General features: G+C 40.0%; 1 protein-coding gene across 2 annotated transcripts in view; it reads left to right on the forward strand.

Annotated features, from left to right (window-relative positions):
• NT5DC1 (5'-nucleotidase domain containing 1) overlaps nucleotides 1–13,593 on the forward strand; it is a 318,179-nt gene that overhangs the window by 50,956 nt on the left and 253,630 nt on the right. For both annotated transcript variants that reach the window (XM_075864237.1, XM_075864236.1), the window contains exon 6: nucleotides 3,582–3,663. In XM_075864237.1, coding sequence (XP_075720352.1) covers nucleotides 3,582–3,663 — 82 coding nt within the window. The remainder of the gene's footprint in view (nucleotides 1–3,581; nucleotides 3,664–13,593) is intronic.

Consider the following 13,593-nt stretch of genomic DNA (forward strand, 5'->3'; position numbering starts at 1 on the left):
CAACTTGTGAATCCCCAATGGTATACAAATGTAAGGAGAAAGAGGCAGCACTCCAAGGTTCAAACAATAGAAAGTTTATTCACCCATCAGTGAAAAAGGTGCAACGTTTCGGCTGCTCAATGCAGCCTTAGTCAAGTAATATAAAACAGACAGTTTGTGCTTTTATACAACCCACAATGGGAGGAGTTACAAAACGGATGTAAACATTCAGTACAAAATTTAAAGTTTATAAGTGTATATCAAATCGACCATTAAGGTCCATCATCATAATGTTATGGGAGAAATCAATGCACATGTGTGTATATTTTATAAATAAACATACAAACATTGGCACTCACATAAAACGAAGGTACATAACATGGGACGTGTAGTGCGCCAAGTTCAAAAATCTACGGTGTTCATGTAGTCCAACTGTGCATGCTCAGCACTAAATCACGTGATAAAAATATCACGGGAACGGCTATCAAAACAGCCCCATGTTAGCGTCTTAGCAACCACACATACGTACAAGAACGCCGGACAGAAAACAAAGTACAGGCATCAAGAGTATAGATCCCAGACCCCAGCGTAAGTCTATTGAAATCAAAGAATCCTACTTGACCCGACCAATATCACCAATATCGGTGGCATGGTCCGAAATCATGACAAATATGAATGTGGATAAAACCACGTCATAGTGTCTAGATACGAAAGGGTTCTAAGGATCTCAAAGAAAATAGAGCAATTCAGGCGATATATATCAATGGGGGTCATGTGTAGTAATAAAGTACAATAATATTATACAGTATCTACATCCACAAAGAAAAAAGCACTCTAAACGTCCATGTGTCCCTCGGCTTGGGTCAGCATCCAGAGAAGAGATTCCGTTATTTATAAATCAGACCTGAAAAATAAAAAAAATAATAATTATTATTAAACTTACAAAAAACTCAAAATTCCAGAAAAATTATGTGCGATCTAAACATAAAATAAATATAAAATGTGTGTGTGTGTGTGTATGTATAGTGTGGGTGCAAGCCCAAGGGAGCAGACCAGGATCCCAATGATATAAAACGCAAAAAACAGGCAGCACTCTGTTGGTTTTAGGTGACAAAAAAGTGGGTACTTTATTGCCCCATGTACAACGTTTCAGCTCCTTCCCCTGGAGCCTTTCTCAAGCTTGAGAAAGGCTCCAGGGGAAGGAGCTGAAACGTTGCACATGGGGCAATAAAGTACCCACGTTTTTTCACCTAAAACCAACAGAGTGCTGCCTGTTTTTTGCGTGTTATATATATATATATATATATATATATATAGATACCCCTCATAATAATAGAAATAAAATAATTAAATTAACTCTTACTACATAAGGGGACAATATCATCCAGTAGCAGTATGGGAAAATATCACAATCCACAGTATCCTAGGCCAAAAGAAATCTATGTAAATGCTTTTAAATTCTACTCAAAGTTGAGTCCCTTAGGTTGCAGCGTATCAAGTCTACTAATCCACTCCACTTCTTTCCTTTTTAATACTTTCTCCCTATCACCACCCCTTCTAAGAGGGGGTACATGATCTATGATAAGAAAGCGAAGCTGGTTAACCCTATGTTGGGCTTCACAGAAATGTCTGGGGATAGGTAATTCAGTCTTATTTGTATTGATCGTAGATTTGTGTGTATTGAGTCTAATCCTACATTCCGTAGTAGTCTCTCATTTGGACTGACACACAGAACTCTCTTCAAGAGTTTTTTGTGGATCTCAACGGGATGAACCAAGATATTAAGTTTACCATGGTTAGCTCAACCGAATCAATACAGCTTCTTGACACTGTTCTTATTAGAGACGACCATCTAGTGACAGACCTCTTTATAAAGAGTACAGACCTTAATAACCTTTTAAGGTATGAGAGTCAGCATCCTAGAAAGATGGTCAAATCACTTCCGTTTAGTCAGATGCTGAGGATTAGGAGGATAGTGGACGAAAGAAGTGGAGTGGATTAGTAGACTTGATACGCTGCAACCTAAGGGACTCAACTTTGAGTATAATTTAAAAGCATTTTCATAGATTTCTTTTGGCCTAGGATACTGTGGATTGTGATATTTTCCCATACTGCTACTGGATGATATTGTCCCCTTATGTAGTAAGAGTTAATTTAATTATTTTATTTTTATGAGGGGTATCTATCTATATATATATATATATATATATATATATATATATATATATACACATTTTATATTTATTTTATGTTTAGATCACACATATTTTTTCTGGAATTTTGAGTTTTTTGTAAGTTTGGATAATTATTATTATTTTTTTATTTTTCAGGTCTGATTTATAAATAACTGAATCTCTTCTCTGGATGCTGACCCAAGCCGAGGGACACATGGACGTGCTTTTCCCTTTGTGGATGTAGATACTGTATAATATTATTGTACTTTATTACTACACATGACCCCCATTGATATATATCGCATGAATTGCTCTATTTTCTTTGAGATCCTTAGAACCCTTTCGTATCTAGACACTATGACGTGGTTTTATCCACATTCATATTTGTCATGATTTCGGACCATGCCACCTATATTGGTCGGGTCAAGTAGGATTCTTTGATTTCAATAGACTTACGCTGGGGTCTGGGATCTATACTCTTGATGCCTGTACTTTGTTTTCTCTCCAGCGCTCTTGTACGTATGCGTGGTTGCTAAGACGCTAACATGGGGCTGTTTTGAAAGCCGTTCACGTGATATTTTTATCACGTGATTTAGTGCTGAGCATGCGCAGTTGGACTACATGAACGCCGTAGATGTTTGAACTTGGCGCACTACACGTCCCATGTTATGTACCTTCGTTTTGGGTGAGTGCCAATGTTTGTATGTTCATTCATAAAATATACACACATGTGCATTGATTTCTTCCACCTGAGTTTGCGCAGCTGCAGAATATTTTGACTCTAATCAGGATATCTTGTGCGATCTGTCACTATGTCACTTTATTTGAATAAAACACCTTCTTGGATGTTCACTAAACACAATCTTATAAATGTCATAACATTATGATGATGGACCTTAATGGTCGATTTGATATACACTTATAAACTTAAAATTTTGTACTGAATGTTTACATCCGTTTTGTAACTCCTCCCATTGTGGGTTGTATAAAAGCACTGAACGGTCTGTTTTATATTACTTGACTAAGGCTGCATTGAGCAGCCGAAACGTTGCACCTTTTTCACTGATGGGTGAATAAACTTTCTATTTTTTGAACCTTGGAGTGCTGCCTCTTTCTCCTTACCCTTTATAATTCTGATGTATCCTACCTCTTGGGAATCCTTTTCCTAATTCTATAACAGTCAAGCAAACAGGCTCTCTTCATATCTGCGTTAGAGGCACGGTCAGGCGCCATTGGTCTCCATCGTGCAACAGATCCAGCGCCTCCGTTTTTCCCATTTTTCTGTTCCTCTGATGGAACAGAGCAACAGAAAATATATCACAGATGGGAACATAGCTTTAGTTGTTTTGTCTAATAAAAGAGATTTTTTCTTTTTTACTTGGTTACAAAAATATTCATATACACAGTGCTTGTGTTTTTAACATACAGATTGATGGGCAAAAGAAGTATGATTTCTGGAAAGACGTTATTTCTTCAATAGAGCACAACTACAAAACAACTGCCTTCAAAGGTAAGGTATTAAATTACTATTTCTTCATATTGGGAAAAAAACATTTTTGGTGATTATTAGAAAATGGAGTAAATGTCTATTAGGATACATTCACACTCGGCAGAATTGTTGCAGAATTTTATGCGAAAATACATTGCATATTTGGGGATGAGGTTGTCATATTGTCAGAACACCCCAATGCGCGTTTCGCACCTGGCTTCGTCAGGTGCCAGGTGCGAAACGCGCGTTGGGGTGTTCTGACAGTGTTGTGGCAGTGGAATGGCGCATGGTGGGTCTTTTGGTATGCGTATCTTGAGGTCTTAATGAGTTTCTTCTCTATGACTGTGACTTTACAATTTTTGTGGCCATTCTATAGGCCCTTGTTATGGTGATCATCATCAGTATACATACTGTATAATCGTTGATATTGTTATACTACCATTGTTTGCCCTGCCTCATATTCAACACTGTCTTCTGTGTACTGTTGTACATTGTTTTTATGGGTGGTAATTTTTAAATTGTCTTGATCAACTGTGCTGTCTGTCTTTAATAAAGTCATTTTGTATTTTTTCTAAGATACGTTTGATCTTGTCTCATTATAGCATATGGGGATAACTTTTGGGTGTTTCTATGCATGGGGTCCCATATATGCAACTTTATTCATTGATATATGACCTTGAATTTATAGGTATTCTTTTTTGGCTTAATCAATGTTTAGTTAAGGCACATTTGGTAGGATTTACAGCTTTGAGTCTGAGTGAGTTGTCTCCAGGGCCTATGAAGGATTTTATGAAGGGGACGGGGCATAGGTATGATATATTAATAGCACCTTCATAGCCATCAGAGTGCCCCCTATAAACAGTGACAGCGAAGATCCCCCTATATACAATATTGGCACCAGACTGCCCCATAAGCAAGCAGAGTTAAGTGGTGTTTTCTCTGGCAGTAAAGAGGTAATGGGTACATCATAGGTGGTCTAGGATAGTAAAGGGGTTAAGGTGTCGCTATCATTTTGATTTATTTATTTAGATAGATGTAGAATTCTTTGCTATTTAATGTTATAATATATCTTATAGAATGTTATAGGATCCTGAGCTCCATTTTTCTGTTAGATTTCTCTAGATCCCCCTGAATAATAAGCTGGTCACTGCATACAGATTTGTGCCGCTCCTATTCAGTTAATGGGCGCTGTATAAATGCATATGCAGTAAGCTCTCCCAAACTGTGACTGCCACCAAACAGGCTGTATCAGAGATCAGCAACCACTGGGGTATTAAGGGGATTACAATGACACAATAACCTACTTCCCTTCTTCTGTACACTATTGGTTGTCTCTTCTGCCAGATTCCATTGTGGAAATGGACAATTTTTTTCCCTATGGAATATATAAACTGTTTAGTATGTTAGCCAAGTGGACCAGTTTTTGTTGTTTGACCAAGTCGATTGATTATAGTATTGCTTCTAATATTTTCAAAACTTCTCATGCTGTGGATCTCCAGGTCAAACTAGGCTTGACAGTAGGTAATTTTCCAATCATATTTCACGTTTCTCTGATGGAAACACTTGATAACTGAACAAAAATTTGTTTTTTCCATTCTCTATATTTCATATGAAATTGCAAACGCTAGCAATGTTTCCTTTTTTTTTTTTCAATGCTTCTGTTATTGTCCATTAAAATGCTTATCAAATAATACCATACAAAAGCAGTTTAGTGATGTGGCCGTATTTTAACTAGATCAGCCGAAATCTTTTAAAGCACTGGCCAGAAGTCCCTGAAAAAATGCTTTATTAATGTTGCCAGGAAAATAAAGTAGATAATTTTAGCAACTACTGTTGGCAGACATGTTTATATTTATTTATGTATTAATCAATTCTATTAAAAAAAAAATTTTTAATTGCTTTTGCTTTGTAAATGAGTACATACACAATGCAGTGCATTGGCATTACACATATTAAACTTTACTATCCTGCCATCTTTAATCAGTGAAAAGTTTAGGTTAATCGTTCAAGTGGTGAATAGAAAACTGTCTGCTGCTTTATGGCGCCTTCTCCATCTTTCTTCATTTGGACTGGAAAACTGCTCCCAGGCTGGGTTCTAAAATTTCTATACTGAAAAGAATATAACTTTTGCTCCAAGAAGTCCGAACAGTTATACTGTTATTTTATCTCACATGGTAGGAGGCTGCGTTGTTTCTGCCTACATAAATATCGGATAATGATGGTAAGCGTAGCTGACAACACATTTTTTAACTCCGGCAGCACGTTGCTATAAAAAAAGAGCCACATTCACACAATCTGTTGGGCGCTACTACTTTATTAAATGAGTTGTGGAAAACGTAGAACACTGTTTGTTATAAATTTACATTAGTATTAGGTGCACAGGCTTTTTGGTTTATGTAGTTTGAAATTCCAAGTGTGCACGTGTATAGGAGAGTGTCACGAGCACCCTCAGTAGAGTCCGTGAAAGGTGTGGGTGTGCCAGGGTTAATCAATACAAAATCACCTGGCCTATTGGAAATTATTAATATCCAACAATATATATATATATATATATATATCACACTAAGGCTGGGTTCACACACACACCCTATTTACGGACGTAATTCGGGCGTTTTAGCCGCAAATTACGTCCGAAAATGCGGCTCCAAAGCGTCATTTTTTTTACACGCCGCTGTCAAAAGACGGCGCGTAAAAAAGACTCCCACGTCAAAGAAGTGCCTGTCACTTCTTGAGACATAATTGGAGCCGTTTTCCATTGACTCCATGGAAAAACAGCTCAAATTACGTCTGTAATGGACGCAGCGTAATTGCGCCTGCACTTGCCATTACGTCTGAAATTCCGGAGCTGTTTTCTCCTCAAAACAGCTCCGTAATTTCAGCCGTAACGGAGGCTGCCGTGTAAACATACCCTAACTATTAATCACTCAAATCTGCCACCACTAAGGTTTGTATTCGGGTGTATTCACACCGTGAGGCTTTAAGAAAACGCATACGTTTTTCCCACGGTTGGCGCTTAACGCATGCGTTTTCTCGATGCGGGTTTGCCACATTTTTTGCAGAGCGGTGGAAAACTTTATCGAAAAAACGCACTCGTATCACTCTAAGGCTGGATTCGCACGAGCATGTTCGGTCCGTAAAGGACGGAACGTATTTCGGCCGCAAGTCCCGGACCGAACACACTGCAGGGAGCCGGGCTCCTAGCATCATAGTTATGTACGACGCTAGGAGTCCCTGCCTCACTGCGGGATAACTGTCCCGTACTGTAATCATGTTTTCAGTACGGGACAGTAGTTCTACGGAGAGGCAGGGACTCTTAGCGTAGTACATAACTATGATGCTAGGAGCCCGGCTCCCTGCAGTGTGTTCGGTCCGGGACTTGCGGCCGAAATACGTTCCGTCCTTTACGGACCGAACATGCTCGTGCGAATCCAGCCTAACAGGAAGCTTTCAGTTACTCCCTTACTTATCTACACATATGATCCCAATTTACCTAAATAAAATACTGTTCGCCAAATAGTTATCTGTTCAGGGGCTTATTCAGATGAACATATAAATAGTATGTGTGACGGACGTTTGTTTTTTTTAACGGCCGTCACATGGCTGCATGTATTTCTATGGGGCTGTTTACACGGCTGTTGTTTTAACTGATCGTGTGAAGGGCCCGTGAAAAAATAGGACATGTCCTATTTTTTCTGTTTTAACGGACTCTCAATAGACTCAAGTCTATGAGGCATCCGTGAAACCCGGTTCCGAACGATATTTCACACCTTCCTCTGAATATTGCCTTAGGGTATGTTCACACGACCTCTTTTCAGACCTAATGGAGGCGTTTTACGCCTCGAATTACGCCTGAAAAGACGGCTCCAATACGTCGGCAAACATCTGCCCATTGCTTGCAATGGGTCTTACGATGTTCTGTGCAGACGAGCTGTCAAAATATGGCGCGTAAAATGACTGCTCGTCAAAAGAAGTGCAGGATACTTCTTGGGACGTTTTTGGAGCCGTTTTCTCATAGACTCTATTGAAAACCGCTCCAAAAACGCTGCAAAAAACGCGAGTTGCTCAAAAAATGTCTGAAAATCAGGTGCTGTTTTCCCTTGAAAACAGCTGTGTATTTTCAGACGTTTTTGGTTAAGCGTGTGAACATACCCTGAGACTGAGATTTCACTCGGCATTTTGATTGCGTTTTTACTGCAGTTTTCTTAGCGATTTTCATGTGCCCTTTAATTGCTATGAAAAACACATGGTTTTGGGATGAATTGGAACGTCGATGCAAGCCAGACCTTCTCATCCAACATTGGTGCCTGACCTCACAAATGCTCTTTTGGCTAAATGGGTACAAATTCCCACAGTCCCACTCTAAAATATTGTAGAAAGCCTTTCCAGAAGAGTGGAAGCTTTTATAGCTGCAAAATAGGGGCCAACTCCATCTTAAGGGTATGTCGACACTTAGCGGAAACACTGCGGATTTCCCGCAACGTGTTTTATCCCATGTGACTGCTGCAGTTGTATCCGCCATGTGTGAACACAGCTGAATTCCCATGGTTTTAGATTGTCCAACAAGCTCATATAGGTGTGATGGTCAGGTGTTAACGTACTTTTGGCCAGATCGTGTGGCATCTCTCTGCTCTGGCTAATAGTGTTGTCAAGATTGGGGGACCCACTCTATTACTATCATATACCCATTTATGCCATATGCAAAGTGGTTGTCTCGAGTTGACAATCTCTTTGAACACTAGGGCAGGACTTAAGCTCAGCTTTAAGACACTTTTTTTTACATTAAATGTCACAAATTATTGTTCACGCCATATTTGCTCAATAATTTGTGACTTTTTACCATTTTTTTTTTTTAAACTCGGTTTATTGTAAAAGTACATACAAAAATCATCAGCAAATGGAAACAGAATAATGACATTAACATTAACGTTCCTGCATACCATGAATACACATTAGAAACAAGAGTTTGCAATTTACATTTATACATGAAAGCGAGTCACAGGAGACTCCAAATACTCACTGCACGCAGGCAGGTCAGTGTCACACTTATTTGTGAATCTATAGACATACAGGTCGCCGTTATTTACCAGGATCAAGCTCCATTCTCACATCTAGGGCATCAAAATACCCGGTCATATAGATCTCAGATCCCTCCTACTTGAAGTGGTAAGGATTCTCTAAGGTCACCCACGCTGAAAGAGGCAAGAGGTGAGGAGCACCACTCTCCCCAGATTTTCAAGAATTTATATTGACATCCTCTATGTTTATATACTATATTTTCATATGGGAGAATAGCATTGACCAGGCTTTTCCATTGCGATGTATCCGGAAAAGTGTCCCCCATCCATCGGATGGCTATCGCTTTTCTGGCTAAGAACAGGGCTTCTCGCAGGAAGATACCCTCATAGTGTGTCCGGGGTCTCTCTCCCAACAGCCCCAATAAACATAGACCTGGTTCACATGGAATCGGGTTGGTCATAATTGAGGACAGTATTTGCGTCACTTCTTTCCAGAAATTGGCTATGACTGGGCATAACCACATCATGTGATCAAAGCCAGCTTGATCTTGAGAGCATCTAGGACATTGTGTGTTAGGTGCCCTTCCCATCCGATATAATCTAATGGGGGTAATATAACATCTGTGTATGATGTACAATTGTGTCAATTTATTGTTCGCTGCAGGCGAGACCAAGAGATGTGATCCCATGGCCTCCCCCCAGTCCTCACTAGATAATGTAGGAATAAGACCCCTCCATCCAACCTCAACCGACACCTCAGCGTGAGCGACCCTCTGCGACAGGAGGTAAGTATAAAGTGCAGACACCATCCCCCTTGGTCCCTGTGTTCTCAGAATACCAATGAGTGGAAGTGAAGAAATGGATCTCTGATCTTCCCTGAACTGGGATTTTAAAGCATGCCTAATTTGTACACAGCGGAATGCGTCTCTCTCAGGGATCCGGAATGTATCCTGTATCTCTCTGGCTGATATCATATGTCCCTCGTCATCTATCAGGTTTTGCACCTGCGCTACACCTACTTCAATCCAAAAATCAGAATCCTGCATCCCCTTAAAATGAGAAAGACCCTGATGAGACCAAAGTGGCAGCTCTGCAACTATGTCCTCCCATCCCAGAACTTTCTTAACGTGTGACCAAACCTGTTTGGCTAGTTTAATTATTGGCAAGGAATGCCTGGGGCTATATCCATGCGGCTCAAGTATGGGCCACAAAGAGGGAATCCTAAGAAAATGGGCCAAGTGGAGATCTGCATTAGGCATTGGTTCCTCAGCCACCCATGTTTTAATAAATCTTAATTGGCCTGCCAAGTAATACAAAAACACGTCAGGTAGAGCAGCCCCTGCCTGTTCCTTGGGTCGTTGGAGCGTGCCAAGTTTAAGTTTGGGGCGACTCTCCCCCCATACAAATGAGGAAAATAAGGAGCTTACCAAGTTGAAAAATCGTTTAGGGACCAGGGTGTCCGCGTGTTCTAGGAGGTATAACATTTTGGGCAGCACTATCATCTTAATTAAATTTATTCTTCCTGCCGTCGATATAGGGAGCGCCTTCCAAACAGCAAATTTATCCCTCAGATATGTCAACAGGGGATATATATTTAGGTCATATGAAGCGCCACTATCCCTAACTATATGGACCCCTAAGTATTTAAAACCGGAAACCACCTGCAGGCCCTGGAAGTCCCTATCCCACCCACAGTTATCGGGTCTAAGGGGCATAAGAAATGACTTACTCCAGTTGATATATAGGCCTGAGAACCGTCCAAACTCTTCCAGTATTGTCATTGCTCTTGGTAAGGAGGCGTTTGGATTAGCCATATACAAAATCATGTCATCGGCATAAAGACCAATCCGATCCTCCCGTGGTCCTATGCGGATACCCTGAAAAGCCGCATCTAGACGGATGCGGATAGCCAGGGGCTCAATGGCCACTGCAAACAGAAGAGGGGACAGGGGGCATCCCTGCCTCGTACCTCTATGGAGACAAAAGGAGGGAGACAAAATCCCATTGACCAACACCGATGCCTTCGGATCTTTGTATAGGATGTTAATCCATTTAAGGAATCTCTCGCCAAATCCAAATCTGCGAAGGACCTCAAACAAATAAGGCCACTCTACTGAATCAAAGGCCTTAGCCGCGTCCAGCGAGGCCAATGCCCAGTCTTGCTGCTCCCACCACCCTATCTGGGTCACTACCTGAGCTCTGCGGATATTATCCGATGTTGATTTGCCTGGGATAAAACCGGATTGGTCCGGATGAATAATATCTGTGATAGCACCACTAAGTCTATTAGCTAAAAGTTTGGTTAGGATTTTATAATCCACATTGAGTAGGGATATCGGGCGGTACGACTCACATTCCTCTGAATTTTTTCCCGGTTTCAAAATGACAACTATAGTGGCATCCTTCATCGAGACTGGCAATTCACCCTTCTGAAAGGCGTCCTCATATACAGTTAATAGCTGGGAATTTAGAGTATCTGCATATTTAATATACACGACTTTTTACCATTTTATGCTTTTTCTCTTCACTTACCAGATGTAGCTTAGCAGGAAGGCACTGGGTCACTCATGGGCAGATAGATTTACTATAATTTACACCTGAAGCTAGTGTAAATTATAGCGGAAATCTAAACCAGCTCGATTTCACATTGTGGCACATGTACAATCTTTTTAAGAGGCGTAAGTGGGCTTCAGTCCGGGCCTAGGTTTTAGTACATTGAATAAAACATTTTATCCAGAAATTATTAAAGTGGAACACTTTTTTATGTTATGTCAAATTTTTATGACCAGTGGAAATATTTAACAGTCAGTGCTTGTATTAAAGTGGTAAGTGGTATTAAAAAAGTATCCAAGTTGTTATAGGGTAAAAACTTATTTCAGTAACATTTGTTTGATTCACAATAATTGCGGATCAATATAAATAAAATATGAAGGGTTAATGAAAATAATGCAGTGTTGCATATATCTTCAACTCTCCTACAAAGAAACCATTGTAAACCATTATTTTAAACCATAGCATCTGAATATTGTTATAATGCTTGTTACAAGTAAGAAATCTGCTATAATATGAGTACATTGTACAATGACCAATTCACATTGAAACATGATTCATGGAAGTATTGTCTATCATTCATTTTATTGACAGTTCTTATAAAATATCTACAGTACATGTTTTTTGCATTACACATCTTGTCTATGTATAAATGGCGTTCAAAGGTAAAAATGCTATTTAGAAGTGTCTGTTGCCTACCATAATGATAAAAACGTATAAAACTCGGGAGGTTTACTGGGTGCACCCACTAACATCTTTTGTTAGGGATTATTCACACATACAGGTATCAAATTGGCTGTGAAAAACAGTAGTTTTTCAAGGCCGATTTGCACCGTTGTGGGACCAGATTTCACAGATCCCTCATAGACTTGAATCTATTGGGGGATTCATGAAAACGGGCAAAAATAGGACATAGGACCGTTCACACGGTCTGTTAAAAAAACGGCCGTTTGAATAGCCCCATAGAGGTACATTTATTTTAATTTAGGTCACACGGCCGATTACCCCGTTCGTGTGAATAAGTCCTTATTGCATATTATATACACCTTAATATTAAAGAGCCTGCCAATGACATGAATAATTCTATTATGAATAGGTAATATACAATAAAAGTAATCATTTATAACACTGATAGGTCATACTGCAGGGCGACCAACATGAGATTTGTTAAACACCATTAACCAGGTAAATAATTTCTTTGGTGTGGAGCATATGTGCATATTATTCAGTCTGTCCCTGCAGTTTGTAAATTAGTTTTGATGTTTTAATGACTACCGGAAGAATGTACATATAGGAAAATATTACTACAGTTTATGTATATACAATTGCACAAGAAAAATTAAAGTTTCTTCATTTGACTCCTTTATTCAACAATGTTTCTACTGATTATTGGTAATTAAAAGGTAAATTGACATGAATAGACTTTTTATTAAAGAGAATTTTCTCCCAAAAATAGTTTTCCTAGGCGACTTGAAAAATCAGTCGTTTAATCTCTGGAAAAATACACTGCTGCAATACTTCTATACTATAGTGTATTGTCATTTGTACCGACTCCTATAATAGGAGCATATGATGGCAAACCTGGGGGCCTTGTTTAGTCCCCCAGGCTGCCATGACTATTATCGGCAGGAGGTCGATAGGGTGACGGAGAGCCCCCTTTTCTAACGGTTTAGATGCGGTTGCTATTAACCACGACATCTAAGTGGTTAAAGGACCGGGATCTGACTTATCTCTGAACCGGCTGTTGCAGTGTAGAGTCATCTGTAACATACAGCCGACACCCGCTGAGTATGGAGGGGCTCAGACGTAAGCTGGCTTCATACTCTCCCCTTCGCGGCCGTGACCTACAGTTGTTACGCGTCATCAAAGGGTCAAATAGGTTTTCTCATGAAAAATATGATTTATAGAGTGAAAGAAAGTGGAAAAATAAGTAATTTTTCTATTTAAATGTATTGAACTTTTTCTTCTGTGTCCGTTGTGTGTGTCCACCTTCTACATCGGGCAGCAATGGACATACATTCGCCCATTGTTGTCCTTTTCACTGCTCCAGCTCGGTGCTGCGCAGTGATTGCTCCTTGTGATGTGACCCATTGAATATACCTATCCTTCTTCTTTACTTGTCAGAGCAGAAGTGGAGCATGCTCAGTTGCATTCTACTCCTCTGGCTCTGACAAACTAGTCTTTTGGCTGCCTAGGGAGGGGGACTACAGAACGAAGAACCTGCTTCAGAGATTTCAAGGAACTACTGTGAGCTAGAGCGGCAGGAGCGGCACGTGATGCGGTGCTCCTGCCCGCTCAAAAGCCACCAATCGAACGGAAAGAAGGGGGTAACAAAGAACAGAAAAAAAGGTGAACATAGTGTATGAGTTTAGACATTATTTTCATT

This window comes from Rhinoderma darwinii, chromosome 4 (assembly GCF_050947455.1).
Source record: "Rhinoderma darwinii isolate aRhiDar2 chromosome 4, aRhiDar2.hap1, whole genome shotgun sequence".
Taxonomy (NCBI): domain Eukaryota; kingdom Metazoa; phylum Chordata; class Amphibia; order Anura; family Rhinodermatidae; genus Rhinoderma; species Rhinoderma darwinii.